The following is a 27621-nucleotide window of genomic DNA, read 5'->3' as shown; positions in this document are numbered from 1 at the left end:
TGTGTTTGTCAGTTTATTTGTGTTTTCTTCACGTCGCAACAGAGCAACCGATCAACGTGGTTATTCGCATAGGTATTGTCAGAAAGCTGAAAGTGTCAAAGACTACTTTTTATCTCGAAAAAAATATCACTTAGTTGGGAAAATTCTTAGTAAAAAATAGTTATTTTTCCACGTAGCAACGTAGTATAGACTTACGGGATTTTTTGCATTGGAATTGCCGGGGAGCTGACAAATGTTACAAATTACTTTTTACCCCTAAAAACACCGTTCCCGGGATAAACCTTAGTGAAAATATGAATAAATATCAAAACAGAATAAAGATAATACTTGTACATCATTAGAAAAAGTATTATTAAATTTTTTAAGCATATTAAAAACTTTTAAATGAAATGTTTTGTTAAGGCTTTTCAAAAATGATAAAATATAAATTATCCAGAGACACAAATATAAAACATTCATTTGAGAGAAAGAGATGCTGACAAGCCGGTTTCCTGCTGACAAATCGATTTTCTGCTGACAAGCCGGTTTCCTGCTGACAAGTTGGTTTCGTGGTTTAGTGGGTTTTATTGTTTTTTCTTTTTTTTATATAGATGTAATCTAATTATATTACTTAGAATGACAAGCATAAAATTTAAATAAAATGAAAAGACACAGTGATTATCAGGCGATCATTTCTTCACCTCAGGTTGCCTAAGCTTAACCCTAATTTATCCTGAGTCGGGTTGTGGTCCCATAGCTAGTGTCTCGGACTCACGGATCAAAGGTCCGTGGTTCGAATCCCACTCTACCCCAATTTGATTCACATTTTCTAATTTCTAATACAACTCGTTGAAAATGGCTTGCAAAATTAAATATTTGCATAAATTAAAAAAACGCAAATATTCATTTTTTCATTAAATAAAAAAATAAAAACCTTTGGTTATCACACTGAGACTAAAGATTTAGAAAGAACGAAAATTTTATGTTTTTTGTATTCAAATTCATTAATAACTCGGCAAAACAAAACGATAAATACTTTCTGCATATTGAAATGATTTATTTGCTGACAAAACTATACATTTAAGACAAAAAAAGCCTAACCACTCGTTGAGGATAATTTATTAATAAATGTGACTTATCTTATATCAAACAGTCAAGGTTTTAGCAAAATTTTTAGGAAATTTATAGCAATTTCAGTTATTAAAAATTGGAAAGATGGCGTGAATACAGGCGATACTTTCTAACGAATACATTTTTTTTTATTGTGTTTGCAGATAGTTTATAGAATCCCATATTAAAATTTGGTAAGGTGTCCAAAAGAAAACACTTTTGTTGGATTAAATTTTGTTTTCTTTCATTTTCTTTTTTAAAAATTACATGTGACGTAATATTTGAGTTAGTCAGAATGTCGGGATTCATTCAGATTAACAAATTACAACAGGGATGGAGAATACCTTAAAGAAGGGAATATAATACTATCTCAATGTTGAACCATATCACTTTGGACATTGACATTTTTCACGTCTCTGAGGGAGTTTTTCGTTACAAGATTCTCTTATTTTTTTAACATATTATTCTTTGGATATTATGTATACTATTGTGTTTTTTTATATATACCTAATTTTACCGAATTATTTCTATATGTATGAATTAAGATATTTTATTTTGTAATGTACGAATATGAATAAATAAATAATAAATGACAAATGGAAGTCTAGGCATTTACAGAGCTTTTGACCTGTCGTTGGCTGGTTTAATTGGCCACTTCACACATTTCGTAACATTCACCATTTTGCCTATGTTTAAACATCCATTTTTCTTCAAGTCTTCCATTTGTTTTCAAAAATTGGAAATTTATTTTCAGGCGTTGCCTAGTATGTGAAATAATTTAGCTGGATGAATCTTACCCGCATGATAAAGATTTCAGCTCTTTAACTTTACTAAAATCAACAAATAGAAGAATTGAAGAAATATGGATGTTCAAACAGAGGCAAAATAGTAAATATTACACAATTTGTAAAATGGCCACTATAAACAGCTAATGACAGATCATAAGCCCTGTAAATGCCTAGACTTCCATATTCCCTTCCTTAAGGTATTCTTCATCCCTGTTGTAATTTGTTAACATGTGACGCGTTTTTTTCTTGTTAGGACATTATCATAATCAATAATTGGTTTAATAATATTCTTACAAGACGAAACTCGTCAAATATATTTAAAAAATTATGTATACTTAAGTAGAATTAAATCCAATAAAAGGGTTTAATTTAAGATGCCTTACTGAATGTGAATAAGAACATGTTGAAATCACGGTGCTTAAAAAACAATATTTTATATGTTGAATGTTAACATACTATATTTTGTCCGGTTTTTTTTCGAATTTAAAATGCGAACCAAAAGTAAAACAAGATGATAAGGATTATATATACGTCATTCAAGAAAATAATTCTACTCTATAAGATATTGTATTCGCTTGAACGTTACAAATATTGTGTAAATTGGTTACAAGCCTTTCAAATGGAATCTCTAGTATACGAAAGTTAGTATTTTTGATACCCTATAATGTTCGCGTTCAACCGAGGATGCTTCATACATCGCGCTTCTCTCGCTGGTACACTTTGAATAACACTCATTTTAATTCACGCAAACCATTAGCAGGGAGGTGCTGCAAGAAATAGACCGGGAGAATGGGTGTAAAATATAGCGTATGAAATCCGGATTTTTGTGATTATTTCTGGAAATGAGCGACCAAATAGCAAGAAACACACGTGCAAACTGACCGACTTATCAAATATTAAAGATTACTGCCTGAGTGATGAATTGTAATGCTTATTGTTTGCACGGGAGAAAAGTAGAGACAAACGTGATTTATTACTTAAATAATTCTCCAAAAAAATATTTTTAGTGTTTTGATACATTTTAAGCATTATAGGTAGGATTATGCAAAAAATTAAATCAATTAAAAAAATTAATCAATCGCAATTAAAAAATATTACTCAAATCTTTTTGATAGTGATAGTTATTATTGTAATTTATATAGTTGGTGTAAAGTACTGTGCTTTATGTTTCTTATACAATAATGTTTTCTTACTATTTCGGATGTATTAACTATGAAATGTATGATATTATGTATTGTCAAAAAAATATTTTTTTTATGTACTGCCCCAAATGAGTTTCTTTAATAACTCCTGGGAGAATAATATGTACTTTTTGTATTATATGTTTAATTAATAATAAAAATAAAAATTTGGACACACTCAAAATATTGTTGATAAATCCACCTGGTCGATGAAGAAGTATGGAAATTGAAAAAATAACATTTTCAGGCGTTGCCTAGTATGTGGGTGAAATAATTCAATTAGATGAATCTCACCCGCATAAATAAAGGTTTTAGCTCTGTAACTTCACAAAGATCAACAGATGAAAGAATTGAAGGAATATATATGTTCAAATATGGGCAGAATGGTGAATGTTACAGTGTGTAAAATGGCCACTTAAACCAGCCATTGACATGTCATAAAATGACTGTAAATGCCTAGACTTTTATTTTACCTTCTCTTAAATGTTCTTCATCTCTGATGTAATATGTTAATATAAACAGCTCCCTAGGGAGTTAATTCCAGTCCTTGTCTACAAAAATTTGGACACACTATTGTTGATAAAAATATTTTTTTTTTTTTTTTTTAATTCACAAAAAAATGTGAGAAAAACTGTGCCTCCCGGGGGACTGAACTTACGTTCAAACTTATTACTTCCTACCTGCCTAGTATGAAGTGTTATTTATTACATACTCTTAATGAGTACATTTTGTTTATATTTATTTTTTTTTTTCAGGATTTCCTCATTACGATGACGACAACATGGGACCAAACGTTAGTTCATATCCATACTTCGAGTTCAATGTTCCAAGAAACGTCACAACCGCAGTGGGTCAGACTGCATTTCTTCATTGCAGAGTAGAGCAGTTGGGAGATAAAGCAGTAAGTTTTTGTATTCTGTAGTAATATTTATTTATTTAGACCGTAAATTAACACAGCGAAATAAATTTACACGCAATCATAACATTTAAAAATAATTGAAATAAGTATACCTAAATTAAACGTATCTTTGATTTTACATAAAACATATACATTATTTTTTATTTGTAATGTATTCAAAGCATGATGCTCGAAAAGTGCAAACGCTTCCAGCTTCTCTGACTCATACGTCAGAAAGGGTCAGAGAAGTGAACATGAACGTGATCAGTCTTACGCTTCAGGTACCATTCTAGGGACTATAAAATATTCTCGTGGAAAAACAGGACAATTTTATCTTCAAATATTAGTAAGTTCTTTCTCCCCAATATCTTTACCACGTTATATAATATATACAAACAACAATTTAGGGAAAACATTTGATAACTACAAATCAAAAATAGGACTTTTACAAAAAAGCGGTGAGTGTGAAATTACGCGTGGAGATGGTAACAGTTAATATACCGGCCAAACTGCGAAAAATTAAAAAAAAGAGAGTTAAAGAATATTGCCGTGGGCTTTCTAGCTATAGTTTTTCTGAATTTGCAAACCATATTATGGATACCAACCATCCTTTTCATTGACATAAAATTAAACTTTTACTTTCTGTCACAAATAATGGCATTGTAATGAATAAAAGTTTAGTTTTTATTTACACCTGATGATGGGTAATTCAGAATACATGAAACTGGTTGTGGTATCATATATTAAAATTTCGCGTGGTTAAAATTTTAATGCGTTTTATTTTAAATTATGATGTACGAAGCCTGTCTGATGTCAAAAGTAAATTGAGTTACATGATCGCCTTCTGGGGAACTGGTAACAAGACAGACATAACAAGAATACAAAGACAACAAAATGAAATTCTTAAACTAACATACAACCTACCCTACCTGACCTCTACGACTGAACTGTACAAATAAACACACCAGTTTGACATAATCTACTTGACTAAAATTGAGACTTTAAAAATTGTGCACAAAATAACACTGGGAAACATACAAGACGACGACATAATATTAGTCAAAAATGCTGACATACACAAATATAACACCAGACAACAGCAACACTATCATATTGAAAAAGCAAAGACAAACACAGGACAGTCAAAAATACTACATAATGGACTTAAACACTACAACGACCTACCTTACTATTTGAAAACTTTTAATGGAGACAAATTTAAAATCAATCTGAAAAAGCACATGATGACTGAACAAACTAGACTAGACGAGACATAAAATGACTAGACAATATTAAATTTCTAATGTAACCCTAACGGGTTTTTTAAAATTGTAAATAAATAAAAAAATAAGTAAAAATCCAATTTATTCAAACGAGTAATTTCAAAAATAAAAAAACAGTGGTGATAAAACAATACATAAAAATGCCTTAAAAATATATTTGTTAATCTCGGGTATAAGAAAATTTATGTTTAAAAAAAAAAAATACATATTAAGCCAAATATGTTAGTATTATAAACGTTTGTAAAAGGCAGATTTGACGTTTATGTTGATAAAATAAAATAAAAATGAAATACTCGTTTACATAAATGTTTATCATATTTCATATATGTTAATTTTGAAACGTTTATTTTTAACTTAATTTTTTCATACTCAATATTTTTGTTGGCGAATGGAATAAAAACGTTTTCGAGCTACCTTTAATGATAAGAAAAAATATTTTTTAAAGTGAATTTTACAGTTTATCATATTTCATGGCTGCTTATTTTAAAACGTGCATTTCTAACTAAACATTATTTGGTACTGATTCGAAACATGCATTATGTTTAAAAGTATTGAGTTTTCCTTGAAAGCAAACCTGACGTGCAATTATAATGCACTCACTCGCAAACGACAGAGCAAGTGCATGTGAAATCCATTTTGAAAACTAGGTCGGTCGTTTAAATTCAAAGGATTTCTATGTACAATAAATGAATCAAACATCCCCGACCTTAAATGTTTGAAATATTAACAAAGTTTAAGCATTGCCGTATTAAAAATAGAGGCAAATCATTTTAACAGAGGTGGATGAACTATTTAGAAGGAAATATGGGAGTAAAGGATTTTTTTATTTCAGTGTTGCTGAACAGCGTTAGCTCAGGAATGTACCCATATTAGGATATCGTTCAGTTTTTATGATGTAGAATAAAAAATATGCACCTAATAATTTACGGTTCGGCATTATCTATTTTATTTTATTTTATTTAATTTTATTTTATTAGGGAAATCAACAGTTCTACATACATATTTTTAGTAAACAAACAGATATAGTGTATAAACTCAGAACTAATAACAGATTTCCACATAGTATACAAAGTTAGTAAAGAAAAAGAAAAGGTTTCGCTAACAAAAACCAGATCTCTGAGATTCAAGTTCTTCAAAACCGAGCTCTGAGAAGCATTCTTGGTTTGAAATGGGATTCCCATGTCAAGGATATTTATCGTAACACAAAAATACTTCCTTTCAAGGTAATGGCACTGTATGACATCACTAACACTATTTCAAACATCATAAACTTTTCTGCTCACACAAATTTAAAACTTACATTTAATCATGAAATTCACAACTATAATACACGACATGCAAAAAATCTTCACATTTCTAAATTTTGTTCCACGAAGTTCGGCAAAAGGTCTCTGGAATACATTGGTCGTATACAATTTAATAAACTGCCTGATGACCTTAAAAATGAAATGTCGAGTGGTAAATCTCAAAGACCAGAAATGAAGACCTATTTCTTGAATCTTTTTGAAAGTGATAGTTTTTAGCTCAGTTTCTGTGAATAGTCTATATATTGTGTTTTAGGTTTAAATGTTTTTCTTTTCTTTTTTTAATATTAAGTTCACAGAATGTTTAAATGTTTTTATTTTCTTTTTTAATATTAATTTCACAGAATGTTTAAATGTTTTTCTTTTCTTTTTTAATATTAAGTTCACAGATTGTTTGAATGTTTTTATTTTCTTCTTTAATAATAAGTTCACAGATTGTTTAAATGTTTTCTTTCCTTTTCTAATATTAAGTTCATAGATTGTTAAAATTTGTTTAAATTTTTATTGTTTAAATGTATACTATGTATTGTTACAAGAAATGTACTATTTTTTTATGTACCGTCCCAAATGAGTTTTCTCGTACAACTCCTGGGAATATAATATCATGATATTCATGTCTTATATGTTTTATTAATAAATAAAAAAAAAAATATTAAAAAAAATAAATATATATTACATATCAAATAAATACATACAATTTTTTATACATATAAAAATGTTATTTTCATGTACTCAATAATCAAAGATTTTCTAAATATTAATTTTAAGAACATTAAGTTACTGTAAATTGGGCGGGATAAGGACAAAAACGCTTGAAGAGAGGATAAGGAGGGGGGGAGGAGATGTACATATTTATTATTACAATGTCTACTAAGTAACATAGTACATTTTTAGTGTAAATTTTAAATCTGACAGAGTGATGTTTGTATAATCTATATTTTTAAATTTTGTATTGTACATTGAAAAAGTCCTACGAAAAAAAGCATTTTTAACATACGATGTTTTACTTATTGGTACATGAAACAGGTGGTACCGTCTACAAATCCTGGCTGGCACATGTATTGTTATTAAACTAAGCAGCTTTGTACAGTCAACCATTCCTGTCACAATTTCGTAAAGCAGTAGTTGGTCCGCACACACTCTGCGGTATTGTAGAGAAATGATTCCATGGAAGTTGGAGGCAGTGAGAGTAGATACATAAGAAATACCGGTTTTGTATTTAGGGTACTTTATAAATTTGTTTTGAATATCTTCTATTCTACTTATATATATGGCATACTGGGGATTCCATATCTGAGAGGCGTATTCCAAATGGCTTCTGACAAATGTATAATAAAATGAAATAAGGGCCTTTGGATTATCAAAGTGTTTACTCATTCGAATTATGAAACCTAACATGCTCAATGCTTTGGAGGTAATTTTATTGATATGCGATTCAAAAAGTAGTTTTGAGTCTTAAACAATCCCAATATCTTTAATTTTGTGCTTTTTCATTATTTTATTAAATATTCAGTTGATTAAAAATAATGAAATAACCAGTAGAATAAAAAAACTTATTGTTTTTGGGGTGAGTAAAATAGGGTACAAATTTCGGATACAATGGGTGCCTAATTTTGCGTACAACGAACAAGGTTAAAAACAGCTAGCAAGGAAAAAAATATTTGCAACTTTTATTCCAGTCATTGCGAACAAAAAAAATTTCTTTATTTTTAAATTCTGTTCACTTCTCGTGACCTCACATGAAACTTTTACTGCACTTAGACCAATCTTTCTAACGTGTTTTCTTCTAAACATAATTTTATACAGACTCCACAATTAGCATCTTCAGGATCTTCGAAATCGCATTAAGTTTCATAAGACAGTAAGGGCTCTTCATCTGAAGAACTTATTTTTTGTTTATCGTTTTCCTGGTGGTGACCAATTTCTGGTATTCGAAATTTGGAACGGTTGTGTATCCGAAAATAAGACACTACCAAAAATATTTTACAACTTGTATGTCAACACAATCTCATTAACTACGACGTTAAATCAACTTAATATGGCAAACATGTTACGAGTATGACACCTTCATATTAAACCATATTTATTAAAAACATTATACATACATTACTTGATTAAAGTAATTGCTTGCTAACAACAAAGAGGAACTGCAATTCTTGGTAACAAAGGTCTGCGATGTATGCAAGAGAAGCGATTTGCTGAAGAATGCCGACAAATCAAATGTGATGGTTTTTGAAAGAAATGAAAGTATGGCTAAATGTGAAATCACTGTGAATGGAATTATACTAAAACAAGAAGAGGAATTTTTGTATCTGGGAAGTACGTTTACTAGGGATGGAATGACTGAGAAAGATATTGAAAGGAGGGGGAGTGCCGAGAACAGAGTGAACGGTGCACTTAAATCGTTCTTGGCAAATAAATGCTTGTCACAAGAGGCAAAATTGGCAGTTCACAGCTGAGTCCTGGTCCCGTTCCTGATGTATAGGAGCGAAGTATGGCCTTGGAACAACAGGGATGAAAGAAGGCTGAATGCTGTCAAAATGCGATCTAAACTATGTACGATAGATACACAAATATTGAGATCCGTACAGAATGTGAGGCTGAGACAAGCATGGCGGCCTCCGTGGTGTAGTGGTCAAGACCCTTGACTCACGCACGGAAGGTTCCGGGTTCAATTCCCGGTGAGAACACAAAAAAAAAAGTGATTTTTCTCAAGCCTGGTTGTTCTGTAATGTAGTTCACCACTGTAATTAGGCCTCCTGGCCTGTTGTGGTGCAAAAAAAAAAAAAAAAAAGAAAAAAAAAGAAATTATCGACAAAATCAAGAAAGGAGTTCTGCGCTGGTTTGGACATGTAGAATGAATGGACAGCGAGAGAACGGCTAAGAATATTTACAATGCGAATGTTGATGAATGCAGAAATAGAGGAAGACCGAGAAAGACATGGCATGACCAAATCCAACAAATACTTAAAGATGGACATGTCAAAAGTCGGAATAATCGGCGCGCGTGCATGAGAAGATGTATGAATGTAGAGGAAGCGAGATCTGTATGCAAAGATAGAGTGTTGTGGCTTTCTATCTTCTCTCCCTACCCTTACGGGGAAACGGCGTGATGGTTTGTTTGTTTGTTTGACTTGATTAAAGAGACACAGTTTATAGTGACAACCAGGAACAACCCATGCCTGTAAACCTGACGTAACATTAACCTTAACATAATAAAGTATTGATGATTACCACAAGCTGTCTTACTTGGCTCGAATCTGATATCGTCAAAAACTAGATTTTTAGAAACATTGTTTAGATTTTTAACACGCAGCTTCAATGCGCACGGTGACAACACAAATGAAATATTGGCGGCCATAACTTTGACCAACAATGATTGACGGTACTATCCAGGTAATGGTTTAAGAGTTCGAGATCCGAAATTAAGGCACTATACGGAATATGGGTAATTTTCTCTATTTAAAGTTAAATGTTATTATTTTAGTTACCCACTAAGCCAAGAGACTCACGTCATACCTTGCCAGAGAAAAGTAAATGTCTAGACTTACATATTCTCTTCTCAAAAAAAAATCTCCCTTTTTTATTTTACGTTTTCGTAATGTAAGATTGTGCGTTTGTTTGTTTTTACGAATAAATACTTAAGCAAAAGATATGTAACTAAGCATTGTATTGCGTGAAACAGCTTGGAAAAGATAAATCTAATATTTTTTCATTCTTTTAACATTTAAGTCAGCTCGAAAGATCTCAAAAAAATATAAATTCTCGCACGGCAAAAAAATTAATTGTAACTACCTCCTTTGGTAAAAAACAATAAAATGTAATCGCTCCAAAAATATTAAATGGTTCAATGTCAAATATAAAGGGCTCAAAATGTTTAACAAATTTTTACTTTAATGTAATTGCTCATATAAAAAGTGAATCTAGGAATTAAAAAAAATACATGTCGAGAGTTTAAAGCGTATGACTATTTTTATGTATAACATTACTTTAAGTTTATTCTTGATTATATAGTTTATGTTTTTTTTTTATGTTACATTATGTATTTTTAGTACATATTAAATATTTATCATATATATTTATTATGTTCTAATATTAAGTTAGATATGCATTTATAATTAAATAGTTTTAGTTTGTTTAATGTAATTGTTATATAAGTATGATTAGATATTCGGCCTCGTGGTGTAATGGTCAGCGCTATTGCCTACCATTCAAGGGGTCTAGGGCTCGATTCCCGACACGTTTGATATGACATATTTATTAAAAGGGTGTTTTCACACATGAACGTTTTATACTCCGTGGACTGGTACTTAAAGCGTAAGACTGATCATATTCCCTCCATGTAAAAACAATATCTAGATACGCTGCGATTGGGGTACGAATGCAGTGCCCTATGCGCCATTAGGCGTGAAAAGGTAATGATGATGATTATGAGTACAAAATTACTTATTTATTTATTTATTTACTAACGATCGTAGCAAATTTGTACAAATTGTATAACAAAGTTAAAAAGTAATAAAATATAAGCTACGTATTAAGTTTATAAATCTTACATATATATATTATGATGTACGCATATAATGAATATTTATTTTACATATGTATATAAGATGTATTTTAAAAAAAAAAAAATATTTAGAATAATCAAATTTAGATTTTGACCATTTATTTTGTTAATTTAATTTGAATATGTATTTTATTCGTGTTTATAAAAATAAGTTATCTCTTTTTTTCATTTTTTATTTAAATGTTTTTGTACAATTAGTGTGTGCTTTTTTTCAACTTTTAAACCATTACCATGTATTATAATGTAATTGCCCAGCTTGGATAGGGGTAGGTACACTTCTTAGCTGAGGATAGTGAACATTAAATGTATAAATAAATAAATAAATATTAAACATTTTTTTTCATTGTTTGTAAACCAAATACATTTAAAAAAAGGGACATTATGGACGTTGTATGCGTTAGTCCGAAAAAAATTTTTTAAATAATCAAAAATATATTTTATTATTAAATTTCATAAAAGGTAAATGTTTTTTTTTATTTCTATACAGATCTTCTTTTATTATCTAGGAAACGTTATCACTGTAACTCTCCAAAAGTAGAGACTAACTCTTGTGCTTGGAGAGTGACCTACACTGTTGTAGTTGTTTATTTATAAGAGTTTATATAATTTTAAATATACGAGTACATGAGAAAAAAAAAAATATATATATATATATATACAATAAAACATTCATTCAATTTATAAAATTTCTTTAGATTTACTTTAAATTTATTTATTGATATATTATGTTTAATAGTTTCTAGTTCATTTAGGAGATTTTTATAATTTTTTACACCTTTAAAGACAAAGCTATTTTGAACATGACTCGTGTGGAATTTAGAAATTTTAATACTTTTTTTTATTATTATTCCTTTAGTAGTACCCATTTCCTATGGCAAATAAATAAGTATGTTTAACCAATATAGATAGTAAGATTCGTTGTTTGTTAAACAAACTAATTACATTTATTCTCTCTTCTAAAAACAATAAAAATTAAGATGATTGTTATTTATCTAAATAAATAATTATTTTATTTTTATATACTTAGGAAGCGACGTATTCCAGATATCAATATGGTTCACAAATTCATTGCCGAGGTTTTGCATTCGATGTACCAAATAGGAATATTAAATCCAAATACTTTTAGCCTGTTATAACATTAAAATAGTAGCTGGTTTTTTGTGTTTTTAATTGGAGCATAAAGATTTATCATTGTACATGTATTATTATACTTTTAAACATTATAAATCCATTTTAGAGCAAGCTGAGTCATGTTTAAACATACTATCCTTACCAGAAGACGCATTGTATTAATTTTCTAATTCATTGGTTTTAAATAAACTTCCTGGAATCCAATATGTTGACTGTATTTGCAATATTTTTTAAAAGTAAAACAAATAAAATATTGTAAGGTATTTTAGTAACAGTAAATATGTCCTGTTTTTGAAAAGATACGTGATAAAAGGTATTGCAACATATTTATTTTGGAACAAAAAATGACAAGTTCGTTTTAAATAAGCTATTTTTCTCTACCTTCGCTTGGTGTACATACATGTTTCCTTTTTATCTTTCTGTTTTGTTCAGTAAACGAGGCTTCCAAAATGGATGTTTTATTTGTTTGGAATCCATTATAATTTTCTTGAGCAAAAAATATTTTTACTATAAAATATCTACGGAACAAGCTTTTAAAAACGTAAACATTGCCATGAAAAGTTGAATTGACTGATTTTAAATTAACACGTAGTTATTTAAAAATCATATGGGTCAATATTATATAGTCGATTGTAGTATGTAAGCACGTGTACATCAGGGCGTGTGCAAGCGCGTCCTACGTTTGTGGTTTTTTGATTTTTTTTTTATTCGGTCACCAATACAAGGTATTTTACAAAAATACAATAATTTGTAGGATTCTATGATATTGATGCGGGGAGATACTACACTAGTTGGAGATTACTAAAAAAATAAATTTAATGGGCTGAATAAATAAACAAACAAATAAACGAATAATTATTTATTCGTTTATTTGTTTGTTTATTTATTTATATTTGTTTTCTGATCTTTTAAAAATATTTTGTTAAATATTTTTTTTGTTTATTTTTTATTTATTTATTTATACACGGCATTTCTGCCATTTACAAATATGTGGTTAAAAGAGCTAAACATAAAAGAGCTAAACAGCTAAACAAAAGAGATAAACACATTATAAATTACTTTAAATATATATGTACATTAGAGTGGGCCGATGATGAATGAAGTTTTTTTATTTTTTTAGACATTAAAGTAAAAGGGGTCTGAAAAGTTGCATTTTGAATCACGTTAAATGTAAAAAAATATTTTAAAAAATATTCCATACTACTTTTGGCCCTCAACCGAGGTTTGAAGTTTACAACTGCCTAAACATTTTTTAAATTAATATATACTGATAAAATTATTTTTTGTTAGAAAATATTCAACCAAATCACATTAAAAATTCGAACATGTTTTAAAACTACGGAAATGCAAAAAGTTTACACACCGCAGAACTGATTCCGTTGAGCGCCTGGCTAATATTGACGAAAACAATGGCGCATCAAAACAATACAACCCATTTATTATAAAATAAAGTGCAACTCACGCCCTTTGATGCTAATTAAATAAGATTTCATGCACATTAAAACATTTGATTGGACTGATTTTCTTACTTAAATACGAAATGACAGCTGGTTTAGAGCAAAAAAATGACTTTTTAGAAAACTTCAAGCTCTGGTTGAGGGCCAAAAGTAGTATCAAATATTTTTTGCAATCCAAGTGATCCAAAAGGCAATTTTTTAGACCCCTTTCATTTAAAAATTCGGAAAAAAAATATTGGCCCACCCTTATGTACATATTTCAAAGTAATTCAATTTAAGAATAGTTTCCTCTAAAATAAAAAAAAACAACAAAATATTTTAATCAATCAAATTATAACTATTCTAATTACATAATCGTTAATTATCCGAATCATGATGTAGTGATCAGTGCGTTTGCCTGCCATGCAAAAAAATGGGGTTAAATTTTTGCACTAGAATATTTCGATGTCCCTGGAACCCAAACGTAAGACTGATCATCTTACCTTTATGTAAAAAAAAAACGATCAAGATACGCTGCGATTGGTGTATACTGTGCAAAAAAGACAGATTGCACTTAGGCAGTCCTAATCAGTCATAATCAGTATTATGCCCAGATAAATTTGAAAAAATCGAGGTCTTGTATGTCCATTTTCCGCACCCTCAAACTGAAAAGATTTTAATTTTTATAACCTTCATGTTATAAAAATGATCAAAATATATGCTGCAATTTATGTACCGATTCAATTTTTTTTATTTTTTTTTTGCACCACAACAGGCCAGGAGGCCTAATTATAGTGGTGAATTAGATCACAGAGCACCCAGGCTTGAGAAAAATCACATTTTAATTTTTGTGTTCTCACCGGGAATCGAACCCGGAACCTTCCGTGCGTGAGTCAAGCGTTTTGACCACTACACCACGGAGGCTCTATGGGAACTAAAAGGGAACCATGAGATAAATCTATAATGGGAAATCAGGGTGACGACGGAAACAGCAATATACTGCAATTATTCAGTACATACTTCGTGTCTGAAGGGAACTTACTTAGCTACTGGTGGTACCAAAGGGTACACTGCTTTTATAATATTTGTCCATAGTATTTTCTTTACTTCCGAGAGGAACATAAAGGTCGTATTATTTTTCCCTCGCTGTCAGCAACTTGAGTTCCTTGCTTGGAAATTAGTATTTGGGATGTTTTGTTTATTTTGTTGCTGCACTGTCAATACGATAGAAGGTCAGGCGACAGTGGACATTGGTTTCCTGGTAAGTCCCACAGTACCCTTTTCTAGTGAGGTGGTATCGCGGTGCGATCACATGTTGCAATAATTGAATGATGAATTTCATTAAGTACTGTTTGTTCGTTTTTTTTATATTTTTATGCATTTCATCAGTTCACTCCAGTGCTACAGACTGTCGTTCATTTTTTTTTCGTCTTCAATTCTCAAAACTCTTTATTATATATAAATAGTATAAAAAATATTTATTTAACTTAAAAAGTGAAAACAAAAAAATACCAAAATAAAAGTCGTTGAACCGTATTTAAAGTAAACAAACATAAATTGAAGAAATGAAAAGAAAATAATATTTCTGAACATGAAATTATTTATACGTAGGGAAATATCACATCGAACTCAAACCGATAAAAAATATACTAAAGCAATTTTTAAAAATCAATATTTTTTTCAAATCAATATCGATATTGTGGAGATATGTTTTCATAGATAACTTTAAAAATAAGTTTTCATTAAACGATTTATTTTAATTTATTTATGCTTTATAAAGTTAGTTCATAACATCTTAATAACGAACATAAACATGAATTAACATTAGGTACTATTTTTTAAAAAAAAAATCAATTTTTTTTAATTAATCAAATATTTTTGAGAAGGGAATATGCGAGTCTAGGCATTTACAGCGCTTATGACCTTTCATTATCTGGTTTAGGTGGCCACTTTACACACTGTGTAACATTCACCATTCTGCCTATGTTTGAACAATCACATTTCCTCAACTCTTCCATCTGTTGACTTTTGTGAAGTAAAAGAGCTGAAACCCTTATCATGTGGGTGAGATTCATCCGGCTGAACCAATTCACCTACTAAACAACGCCTAAAAACATTTTTCCAATTTGTATACTTCTTCTTTTACCAGGTAATTAATTCAATAATGTTTTGAGTATGTCCAAATAATTGCAGACTGGCTGGATTTTCCCCCTAGGGAGTTGTTCATATTTAAATTTGTTGCAACAGAGGGAAAACATATTTGAGAAGGGAATATGCGAGTCTAGGCATTTATATCTACAGCCCTGTAAGAATCGTGACTTCTATGCTTGGCCAATGCAATGGACCGTTTTCATAGGAATTCAAAATTATAAATTTAAAATTTTTTTTCATGCCCTTAATAAGTAGTAAGATATATTTTTTTTTACTTTACAGTAAGTTTCAATATTTAGTTATTATTAACTAATTATTTACTTTTTAGTTTAAAGTTGTTAAAAAAAGTAATATTTTCTTATTATACTGCCAGTAAAAAAATGCAGACCGACTCTATTTAATATTTCTTTCTTAACCTACGCTGAGTTGCAAATTTAATTTATTCATCAAGATCATTGCAAATGCTATGAATATTACAACATTATTTTGGAATCTTCAAATTAACCATTATCACATAAAAAAATATATAACATACTAAAATAAATAGATAATTTTCAATTCAATATTTTGCCCACCAGAATCTCCGAATATGACTAAAGATTAAGTACCCTGAGACAAATATATAAAACATTCATTTGACAGAAAGAAAAGAACTCTAATTCAATCACTAACTGATACTCAGATATGATTGAAATAAATTGAAAGGAGACGATGATTTTTAGGCGATCATTTCCTAACCTCGGGGAACCACACAGTGACTGGATAAAGTATGTTAGAGGTTAACTTCATAATCATTCCCTTTTCGCACCTAATGGTAGGCAAACGCGTTTATTATTACACCGTGAGGCCAACATAACCTCATAATCATCTTTACATCCGTGGAGTCTGCGGACAGGAAAAACATATCGAATGATTTACTTTCTAAATTAGACAAAATATTTATTTTCAACAGATTATCTGTGACTCTGATTTATCTAAAAATATTTCAAGTCAACAAAAAATAACTTTAAGAAAAGCATTAAAAATCATTTTCTTGGTTAGGTGAAAGGTTTCAATTATTATGGGGCTCATAAAACACGCAAGAATCCTCAACAAGCAACCCTATAAGAGAGTATATTTTACAACCCCATTTCTACCGCACTATAAAATCTGGTACGAAAGGGTGCAGAGCATGACCAACCACGTGATAGGTCAAAAATTATTTAAGGGATGGTTTATTTTATGGGAAATCAAGGGTTCTGTTATTTCCTACTTATACACAAAGAAAATAAACTTCTATTTGTTTTTTTTATAAATTTTTATAAATCAGCTTCCGTGGTGTAGTAGCCAAGACGCTCGACTCACACACGGAAGGTTCCGGGTGCGATTCAAGGTCAGAACACAAAAATTAAAATATAATTTTTCTCAAGCCCGGGTGTTCCGTTGTGTAATTCACTACTGTAATTAGGTTTCCTGGCTTGTTGTGGTGCAAAAAAAAAACTTTATGTATAGATATAAAAAAAACGCTTTAATTTTTATTTAAACATCGACCGACAAATTCATGTGATTTGTCATACCTTAAAATAAAAATAAAATTTATATTAAAAATACTTTTATATATGATCGATATTTATACAGAGATGGAAAGCGCCATGTCCCGGTGAGGAAAGAATGAGGTTTTATATTTTAATGCAACAACTAGGGTGAAGGTGTATTGTGGGTTTTGAATGTTGGTTTAATTGGTGTCCTTACGAAATGATGGGTACGTCTCAAAACCGGTAGACGAAAAAAAATCTAGTGATCTACAAATATTTCTTTTTTTTTTTATGTTTTACCACAAATGGCTTTAAATATTAAAGATAGGAAATCAATATAATATGTATATCCGCCTCGTGGTGTCTTTGAAGCGTAAGACTGATTCCCTTACATTTATGTAACAGACAATCAAAACATGCTGCATTATACGTTACGAGACAGTGTCCTATGTACCATCAATCCGTACTGCGTTGTGCTGTGGGCACTACGTTCGAACGAAAATGGAGCGTACCTCGATCGTATGTTACATGGAGGTTTGGTGATTAGTCTAGGGACATTTGCAACATTAGACACTTGCAACTCCTGGTGCCAGGCCTACCAACTCAAAAACGCAACATGCCACTAATAGCTGAAAAACTAAATTTTTCACCCTTTCTACTCTCCACCCAGCATTGGTTATGATTGTCTTCGAAACAACGTTGTTAATTATTTATATATAGCATCTAACGTAAATTAATTTCAATTATCACGGTTTGGTTCAACCGGTATTGTTAGCTATTCTTTTCATTCTATTTTATTTAGTAATTTAGTAAGTTAACAAATGAATAAAGTGATTCTTTACAATTCAGTACCCTTATATAAATATATATTAATATATTTAATACATAATGACATAACACACATCATAGTTGTATCAGGGCTATCTGTTTTCTGTCAAATGCATATTTTTCAGAAAACATTCCAACTGTTGTGTTGATTTGATTATTTACGCTTATTACAAAAGTGCTGTTATCTCGGCTTCACTGTTCTATGGCTGGCTGTTTTTTGCATAAAAACGTTTCATTGTATTTAAAGACTTTCAGTCTATTAGATCTTTAGATTTTTTTTAAAAATGCCCTAACAACGCAAATTATTTTTTTAGTTTTTTAGCTGAAAAAAAAAAAAAAGAATTTGTTAACTCAAATAAGTGTTTTGTAATCAAATTTAATTATCAATATTGTATTTAATTATTCAAATTACAGTGATGCATCCGCTTATACACAGTTAAAAATATGAAGTAAGAAATATTAATATCGATTTCCACGAAATAACCGAAGAATAGCATAAGTGAAAATCCTTGGAAAACCCCGAATAAATCAAGATAATTTCTACCCTCGGATGTATGATAATGTTGCTAGTATATTGAAATATTAACACTAGTTCGACCAGAATATTCCAATATGGCCACACACAAATTTACACCCGACCGCTATAAATTTTGGTTAGCATTATTCAAATTTGGAACGCTAACCCTACACGGTTTCCCGCCCAAAAACCAAGCGCTCGGTAGTGATTTTTTTACACATGAATTCAAAATTTAATATCTGAAAATGGAAAAATCCATGTCTTCCTCGGAATAATATCTTTTTTTCTTGTTAAACGACTACATTATTTATTATAATAAAATTGTGTAGGAAATTTTTTTATTTTTATTTTTAAAGACATTTACAGGGCTTATGATATGTCATTGGCTGATTCAAGTGACTACTTTACACACTGGGTAACATTCATCATTCTGCCTATTCAGATTAATCCCACCCAAATCAATAAAGGTTTAGCTCTTTAACTTAATTAAAGACAACAGTTGAAATAATTGAGTTAATGTAGATGTTTGAACAAAGGTAGAATGGCAAAAAAACTCTTTGGGATCTTTTTTGTCGTGGTAAATTTCGCACTAATTACTTAATTATAATCATTTATATTATGCCGTTATTGCAAGCCTACCATTCTTAAGATCCTGGAATCGATTTCTGACAGGGCGAATACGGAATATTGTTATTTTAAGGTTCTTTAAACTTCAATGTCATATTGTTTGTGGACTCCACATTTCCTTAACTTGAATTTCACTTCACAAAAGTCAACAGATGGAAGAGTTGAAAAATTTGGAAACACAGGCAGAATGGTAAATGTTTATTCAGTGTGTAAAGTAGTCAATCAAACCAGCCAATCGGAGGTCATAAGTCCAGTATATGCATAGACTTGCATATTCTCTTCTCAAAAATGTTTTTTCTCTTAGTTGCAGCAAATTTTGACGTTTCATTTTATTGATTTAACCAGTTGCTCATTAGCAATAGGGTATTTTCGCAAGTCGAAAATAACGTTAAAAATATCACGTTTAGTAAGAGTGAATGTTTACGATTCTTGTGATATCAGTGTATTAATAAATTTTCATGTGTAATTTTGCAGCTTAAAATTGAGCAAACACAGAACGGGTTGCACTTGACGTCACGTCGTTTTGACGTCACACGTCATGCTTGCCGATTGCGTCTCTAATAAATGTTGTGTACAAGCATAACGCAAAACTGTCATACATGCCGTTTGTCCCATAGGTCACGAAATATTAGTTTTCTGTTAATTTAAAATACGCATATTTTAAACCTTTGTGGAAAATTTATATGACGTTTAATATTATTTTTACTAGAAATTTCTGTAAAAAGGGTGATAATGTGGTGACTGAGGCAGATAATTTTCATGGAATTCAAAATCTCCAAACTCTGCTTATAGTTTTGGATATGAGATTTATCTTTAAAATTGATAATTACCTAATCGTCAGCCTACGAATCGTTAGGAACATATCATATTAAAATAAAAACAATAATAAAATTTAACCAACAATATCATACAAATGAAACAAGGGATAAAAAAAATAAAATATTACCAATGAGGAGAAAAACAAAATCTCAAAAATCATTATACAAGGGATTAAACGTGTACAATGAGTTACCTGAAGAAATAAAGGAAATATAAAAGATTGAAATATTTCAAATTAATTTTAACCAATATGGAGAAATTTCGATAAAAAAATGTAATGTTATTAAAAGTTTATTTCAGTTCTTTAGATGTTATAAACTAACTTATTAAAGCATTAACAAATAATATCGAGTCCCTGTCCGTAGAACTTGCCATTCTGTACTCGTGAACATTCTGCGCTCACATACTAGTTTTGTAAAAAATAGCACCCTTTAAAGAATACAGACTACATATAATGATGGTTTTAGTGACATCAAAATATTACATTGTAAATAGTATAGTTTAATCAGGCATGTTAAAGACATTTAAATTTGTGTTATATTTATGTTTATAATTTTTACATTATTCAGTGTTAAAGAATCTAATAAAGTGTTGGTTGTGAAATTTTAGTTATAAATATAAATGTTCATGAAAACAAAGAAAAAAGAAAGGAAAGTAGGGATGGAGCTTTGACTTGTCGTCCGACATTCATCTTATTTTAAATTATCAGCTTTTATTTTATTTTTAATTTTTGAATACTCATTTCTTTAGAATTAATTTTGTTCCCTCTTCTGTATTCAAAATAAATATTAATAAGAAATCTCTAATAAGTATTTTTTTTAAAAAAAAATTGTTATACATTGTGTTTATTAAAAAGACTGTTTGATATCCATAAAAAATAGATAAAATGTTTTAATGTTGAATTCAGGCAAACTGGAAAATTATGCATAGTGCGTAATGTGATCACTTAAACCGACCCATGTTAGGTTATAAGGTTGAAAATGCCTGAACGTCCATATTCCGTTCTGTTTTTTTTTATTTTAATTTTTATTAAAACTTTCAATTTCATGTTAACATTTCAATTTTGTGGCCATTTTCAAAGAGTTAAAAATATATTCTTAATATCTTTTGTTTATTGTTATTAAAAATAACGAATAATTCGAAAATGTGAATCAAATTGAAGAAAGTGGGGTTGAAGCCTCGGATCTCTAATCCGTGAGTCCGCAACACCAACCATAGGACTACAACCAGTATCAAAATATAAAAATATTATACACAAGTATACGAAATACATTGAAACATATAATTTTTATGACAAAACTTTAGTGTTTTAATCACATACAATAACGAATTGCAATAATTTCTGAATTGTTAACTTCAAAATGGCAAAAAGTGGAGTCACGTGTTTTTTTTTCTAAAAGATACAGATTTCATTTATAAGTAAGTAACCCATTTATTTTTAGACCCACTTATATTAAATGCTTACCTTTAAAATAGGCATTTTTAATACGTAATTAAAAAAAAGTAACCGAAAATTAAATATTGAATTCTTCAAAATATTGTGCCATATTATTAGCATCGTAGCAAAGGGCCGGACAGGCCGGCGGCTGCCAGAGATGCAATTCTCAGGGGGCGCACTTTGCAGACCCGCAGCCTTCTTTTCTTTTCCCTTTCCTAAAAAATGAGTCCTGGGGGACACAAAATTCAAATTTTGTCTGTGGCGCTCATGCTACGATGCCGCATTTTATTAAAACAGTATTTCCTTTTTAATTGAAGTTAATATATATGATTTATTTATTTATTATCATATTTTATGCATAAAATTAATTATTTATACAAAGATGCTTTGACTGTCTAACTAGCAATTTTAACTTAATTTTTAGATACTTAAAATATATAAACTGTAATTAATACATAGAAAAAAAAATAAAGGTAGTAGACATACAAGTAGTTAAAATTTTGTACAAAACATGGTAATATAGATATGTATAGAAAAATAACACAGCTAAAATAATTAGTTAGAAACAAAGTAAAAAAAATAAAGGTTTTTAAAATGCAATTGCTAAAAAAAATAAAAACAATTTAAATAAGAGCATGTGTTAGCTATTTAACTCCCACCATCAACCCCTCAGACTCTCTGCCACCAATTTCACTGAGGAAAGTAGTCAGTAACTTCTTTATTTTATTACTTTTATAACATTACCATGGTTCTGGCATTATATTATACGGCTTTTGTCCTATGTGGGAGTGTTGTTTGTCTCTGTGCTAAAGAAGTTCTTACTATTTGTGGGAAAATCAGATCGTAACTGAAACTACGAGTCTTATAATGATTACTAACTGATGGATGTGTATCTTGGACAGTTTATTACACATTATTTAAGACATAAGTCCCAACTCCATGGAACTGAAAATCCTGTGTTGAGTTAGGACAAGCAATTAGTTGACACACCACATAAGTACATAATCACAAATATTATAAAGGATCAGAAACACGACCATCATTGAATTAAGAATAGTCCAGAAACCGCATACGCGCATCAAACAGAAGGCGACTAAACTACTCCCAAAAGAGTAGTTTTACGTTATGACCCATTAGTTTATTTGTAGACGTCACTCAGTACGCAACTCCCGATTTGAATTCAACTATCCCGTGTTGTGTCATTTTAAAGTGTAGAAATACGTCTGGGATCTTGAAGAAACAGATTGGGATCACAGTTTATGTGATATTAGCAAATGTATGTGTAAGTAGCAAATGCATGACTAAAAATTGAATTATTTTTCCATCTGTGTAGTTATTTTTTTTATCCTACTTTGCTCATCTAATGAGAGAACTAATGAAAATTGGACCTCGGATTAAACAACGCCGCGGTAGGCATTTGACCGACATTATCTTTAAAACATCAAATATTATTTAAAATGATATAAAAATATCAGTTTATGTAAAATAAAATTTGTTTAAAATTTTAAGTTCAAAGTACGTTAATTCAATTACTCTTATTAACTAACCCTTTACTAAACTACTCTGTAGTATCAATAAATGTTTCCGCGTGCGCAATAAAATATTAGAGAAATTAAGAAATTGCTTTTTTTTACTTTTCATTTTTGTTAGGATTATATTTTTTTCCCATCTTGCAACAATACCCGGTGACTTTGAAAATGCGCGCGGCAAAAGTGGGGCGTAATGGGGGGATTTTCGGACACAGTCCCATGTATTCAAACATGATTCTACGCTTCTTCTGGACTATTCTTAATTCTATGACGACAATAAAAAAAACAATAAAAAAACAAATATATAGAACATCCATATGGTAAATAGTTAACTCAAACATTTGTAAAATCATTAAGGAGTTTCCAACTCAAATCCCTCCCACTAAGGAAAATCCAATATGATGGACTAATATGAGTAATTAATGTAGATAGTCAAGATCTTGTACCATTTTCTAATCGATGCAATATTCTAAACCATGGTTTAATTTTCCAGTTAGCATCCAATATTTACCATATTATATTCCCTTTGAAGAAAGTTTTCCATCTCTATCGTCGTATCAATTAGTCTTAATTGACACAAAAATGTGTCGAAACAGTTTAAATTAAGTTCAAATTTAATGTTTTAACTTTTTTATTAAGCTGAAAACGTTCTGAATGTTTCTTTTATTGGTTTGCAGCATTCATTTATTTCCGGCGCTCCTTTGTTAATGGCCAGCTGTATTTAAATCACACTTTAGCAAATTCTTTATTTGAAATAAATACCCCGACACTCCTTATACGTCTCAAGTGCTTGTGTTTACGGCCCTTCTGTCGGGCCGTCAATTTTAATTGAATACACCAACCGCCCGCCTTTTGCATCAAAATGGCCGCCGTCCGACATCTTGTTTGCTTGTTGCGCGATTAAAGCAAATTATTGCGTCATAAAATGTCAGAATTTCGACAGGCGTACACTTTTACTGTCCTTTTTACGGCTAACAATTGATCCGAGAGCCATTGCGTCCGTGAATGTTTGACGTTTTTAATTTATATTGTGCTACTTAAACTTTCATTCAATTCGTACAAAAAACATTTTTATTATTATTCATGTATAAATCTAAATGAGAAAAAAAATATATTTAACGTAAAAGATAATTTTTCACATCACAAAAATCAACACATCGAAGAGGTTAAGAAATTCAGATTAAGCTTGTCAACGGCAGGTTATAAGCTCTTTAAATGCCTTGACTTCTATATCTTCTTCTCTAATGTGTTATTTATCTCTTTTGTAATATGTTAATTTTAGTAACTCTTAGGGGGTGGAATCCAGTCTTTGTCTACTAACATTTAGACAAACTTAAAATATTGATGTTTTTGGTAATCTTAAATCTGTCAATATGAGTAAAACTTATCACGTAATACTAAATTTTTATTTTTGAATTTTATTCTTTAGAATCACATCGTTCACACAAAAACGCTTAAATATTGAATATTGTAAACATCTTTACTATGATAAAAATTAAAAAAAACAACTTTGTTTTTAACCTCTAATTTTTATTTTTCACCTACCGGTTTCAAAGCGGCTTCTTCATCAAGGTTTACGTAACTAATTTAAACCTTGACGAATAAGCTTGTGTGCTTTGAAACTGGTCGGTGAAAAATACAAATTAGTTGTCAAAAACAAAGTTGTTTTATTTATTTTTATTATAATGAATAACTTCAAAGTTAGTGCTTCAAATATAAACTTTATATCTTTACTATTATTGATTTTTTTTAATGTTTGAATCTAAAAATATTATAAAAGGGTTGGTTTCACAAAAACTGTTAATCTTACAAAAGGTCATCAGTACAATATATTGAAAATCTTTTTAAAAGAAAAATAACATAAAAATTAAAGAAATCAAAATATGTACAAATATTTTACAAGAAAACTCTTGAAAGGAAATTTGTGAGAAGTTATAATTTTGTGAAAATTTCGAGGATCCCTTATACTTACATACATGTACGTATGAACAAAAGTTAGTTTACAAAGGTGAAATAATTTAAAACTTATTACCAGCCTGACGTATTGAAATTAATTTCCTTTCTCTTAACAAAACCAATATGCGTTCGGTAAATTATGACTTTAGATTCTGTGTGAATTTTGTTTGAAATTGTTACAAGCATGTCAGAGTTGAACAAGGCTCAAGTTGAACAAGAAAATTCTGCAGCAGGTGTGATTTGCGATTGCGCTAAATATTGTTAAAATGCTAAAAATAACGTTATTTAATTTTATAACTAAAAAAAATCCAACAATTAAATGATTACAATTTGCTGACCGTCATTATGTTCTCCTAGTTTCCACTGTGAAAATGAAATATTATAATCGTTGCTTTGTTCTACCTTCATAAGAAAAAAAGCAGCAATTTGCAAAAATATTTTTTTCAGTTTTAACACTTTTTCAATATTTTACAAATTAATGCAGATATTAATAATATTGATTAAAATACTGGATTAATAAACCTTTAATTTATTGTCTTAGTTGATTTTTTTTCAAATTTTTCAATGAATGTATTTTTTTATTTTTATATGATTTCCATCGTCTATAGACATTACTAATGACTAAATTTGCTGTATGACTTTTATGTTAAAATAAAAATCTGCCTAATTCAGAACGGGTATTGAGTATGTCCAGAGAGGATAGACAGCACCTAATATAACATTTATGTTTAAAGTACTAACTTAAGTAAGTGGCTTCCGTGGTGTAGCGGTCAAGACGCTTGACTCACACACGGAAGGTTCCGGATTCAATTCCCGGTGAGAACACAAAAATTAAATCCGATTTTTCTCAAGCTTGGGTGTTCTGTAATGCAATTCACCACTGTAATTGGGCCTCTTGGCCTGTTGTGGTGCAAAATATTAATAATAAAAATAATAACTTTATGGTTGTTCATTAAACAAAGTCAATTTAAAATAACTTTGTTTTTAGCCACGTATTTGTTATTTTTTTGAACCGACCGGTTTCAAAGCTACACACAGTACTGCTTTATTTTAACGTTTGGATTAAAAGTTCTTTAAGTTAAAAAAAAATAAAAAAATTAGACAACTTGAAAATTTTAGAAATTAAAAAAGCGATTATTTATAAGAGAAAAAAAACTATCAAAAAATATTTTTAATAGTCCACTCCTGTCTAATTTTAAAGATTGTACCCATCTCACTTCACACCCGCCGTCTTTAAAAGAACAACATGACAAAAAAACTTCACTTATTAGTTATGAATTGTTCGTAATATTTTTTGATGTAATATTTATAAATCACTGTTAAAATAAATTAGTTATAATTAATTAGTTAGTTTAAAAGTCGGTAGAAAAAATAAAATAATAAATGGCTTAAAACAAAGTTGTTTTAAATATATTATTTTTTAACTTTATGCAAATAAAAAACAAAATTATAAATCATAAGTAAAATGCAGTACCTATATCGATTATTTCTTAACTTAAAACTTGTTTGTGTCGAATCTACACTGAGTTTTTGATTATGAATATGTAAATATTGTATAATTTATTTTTTTTAAACTTTAAAACTGTAATAACTACTTTTATTCATTTTTTTCAGTTTTACCTATAGAATGATAGGCAAACGTGCTCACCATCATATCACGGGGCCGACAAATATCAACTTGCTATTTATTTTTTTCTCATATACCTTTAACAATCGAAACATATTATGTCGTAACTTTTCATCTACTAATTACTCAATTGTGTTCCCTACAACTTATTTCTCGCTCTCGTTTCAATAATTCTTTTCCTCATTGTCAATAAATTAATATAGCAAATAATTCGAATACAACATTGACATCTATTACATTATTACATTACATTTTTTTTGCATTTTGCATTACGCACTTTATTAGCGTTACAGACATCTACTAAAGAAATATTCCACAAATCATAGCTTATGATACCAAAACAATTATATGCTAAAACAATTCTCACTTACATATTAAAAAACTTATCTTACTCAAATGAAAAACATAACCCCTACAATACATCACATACAAATTATATAATCACTTGATCCTCAACACAAGGACAATTTAAACAAATACAAACTAAAACGACTTTCGGACAAAGAGATTTTGAGTATTATTCAATTAAAATCTATAACCTACTTCCACTATATATTAAAACAATTGGTAACGCGAAAACATTTAAAAATGCAATAAAAAAATGGAAAGTAGAGCTAGGTAGAAGTAAAATGGATTGTCTCATTTGCCCAAACCAATATTGAATCAACTGCTCCACAAGTGTATAGCTTATGTTAGGTTTTTGTTATTTTCATTGTGCGATTTGTAATATAAAATGTATACATGTACATATATACCTAGTTTTTCACAGTCTGAATCTTTTATTTTTTATCTCTGTTTATTAAGTTAATCTTTGTTTATTTTCAAATGTAAAAACATTCCAAAAAAGTATAATGTTAAGCGTCCTTGGCATGGGTAACCCCAGTGAAATCACATTAGTTTTATTATCGTTTTTAGTTTGTAAGAGTAAAATATAAATA

General features: G+C 29.7%; 1 protein-coding gene across 1 annotated transcript in view; it reads left to right on the top strand.

Annotated features, from left to right (window-relative positions):
- The first annotated feature begins 2541 nt into the window (after positions 1-2541).
- The window catches only part of LOC148280070 (zwei Ig domain protein zig-8-like), a 180575-nt gene continuing 155495 nt past the window's right edge, over positions 2542-27621 (top strand). The window contains exons 1-2 of the mRNA XM_088228969.1: positions 2542-2590; positions 3814-3959. Coding sequence (XP_088085095.1) covers positions 2542-2590; positions 3814-3959 — 195 coding nt within the window. The remainder of the gene's footprint in view (positions 2591-3813; positions 3960-27621) is intronic.

This window comes from Micrasema longulum, unplaced genomic scaffold, assembly GCF_059751315.1.
Source record: "Micrasema longulum isolate JH-2025_06_02 unplaced genomic scaffold, ASM5975131v1 h1tg000619l, whole genome shotgun sequence".
Taxonomy (NCBI): Eukaryota; Metazoa; Arthropoda; class Insecta; order Trichoptera; family Brachycentridae; genus Micrasema; species Micrasema longulum.
This window is presented reverse-complemented; position numbering and strand designations above follow the sequence as displayed.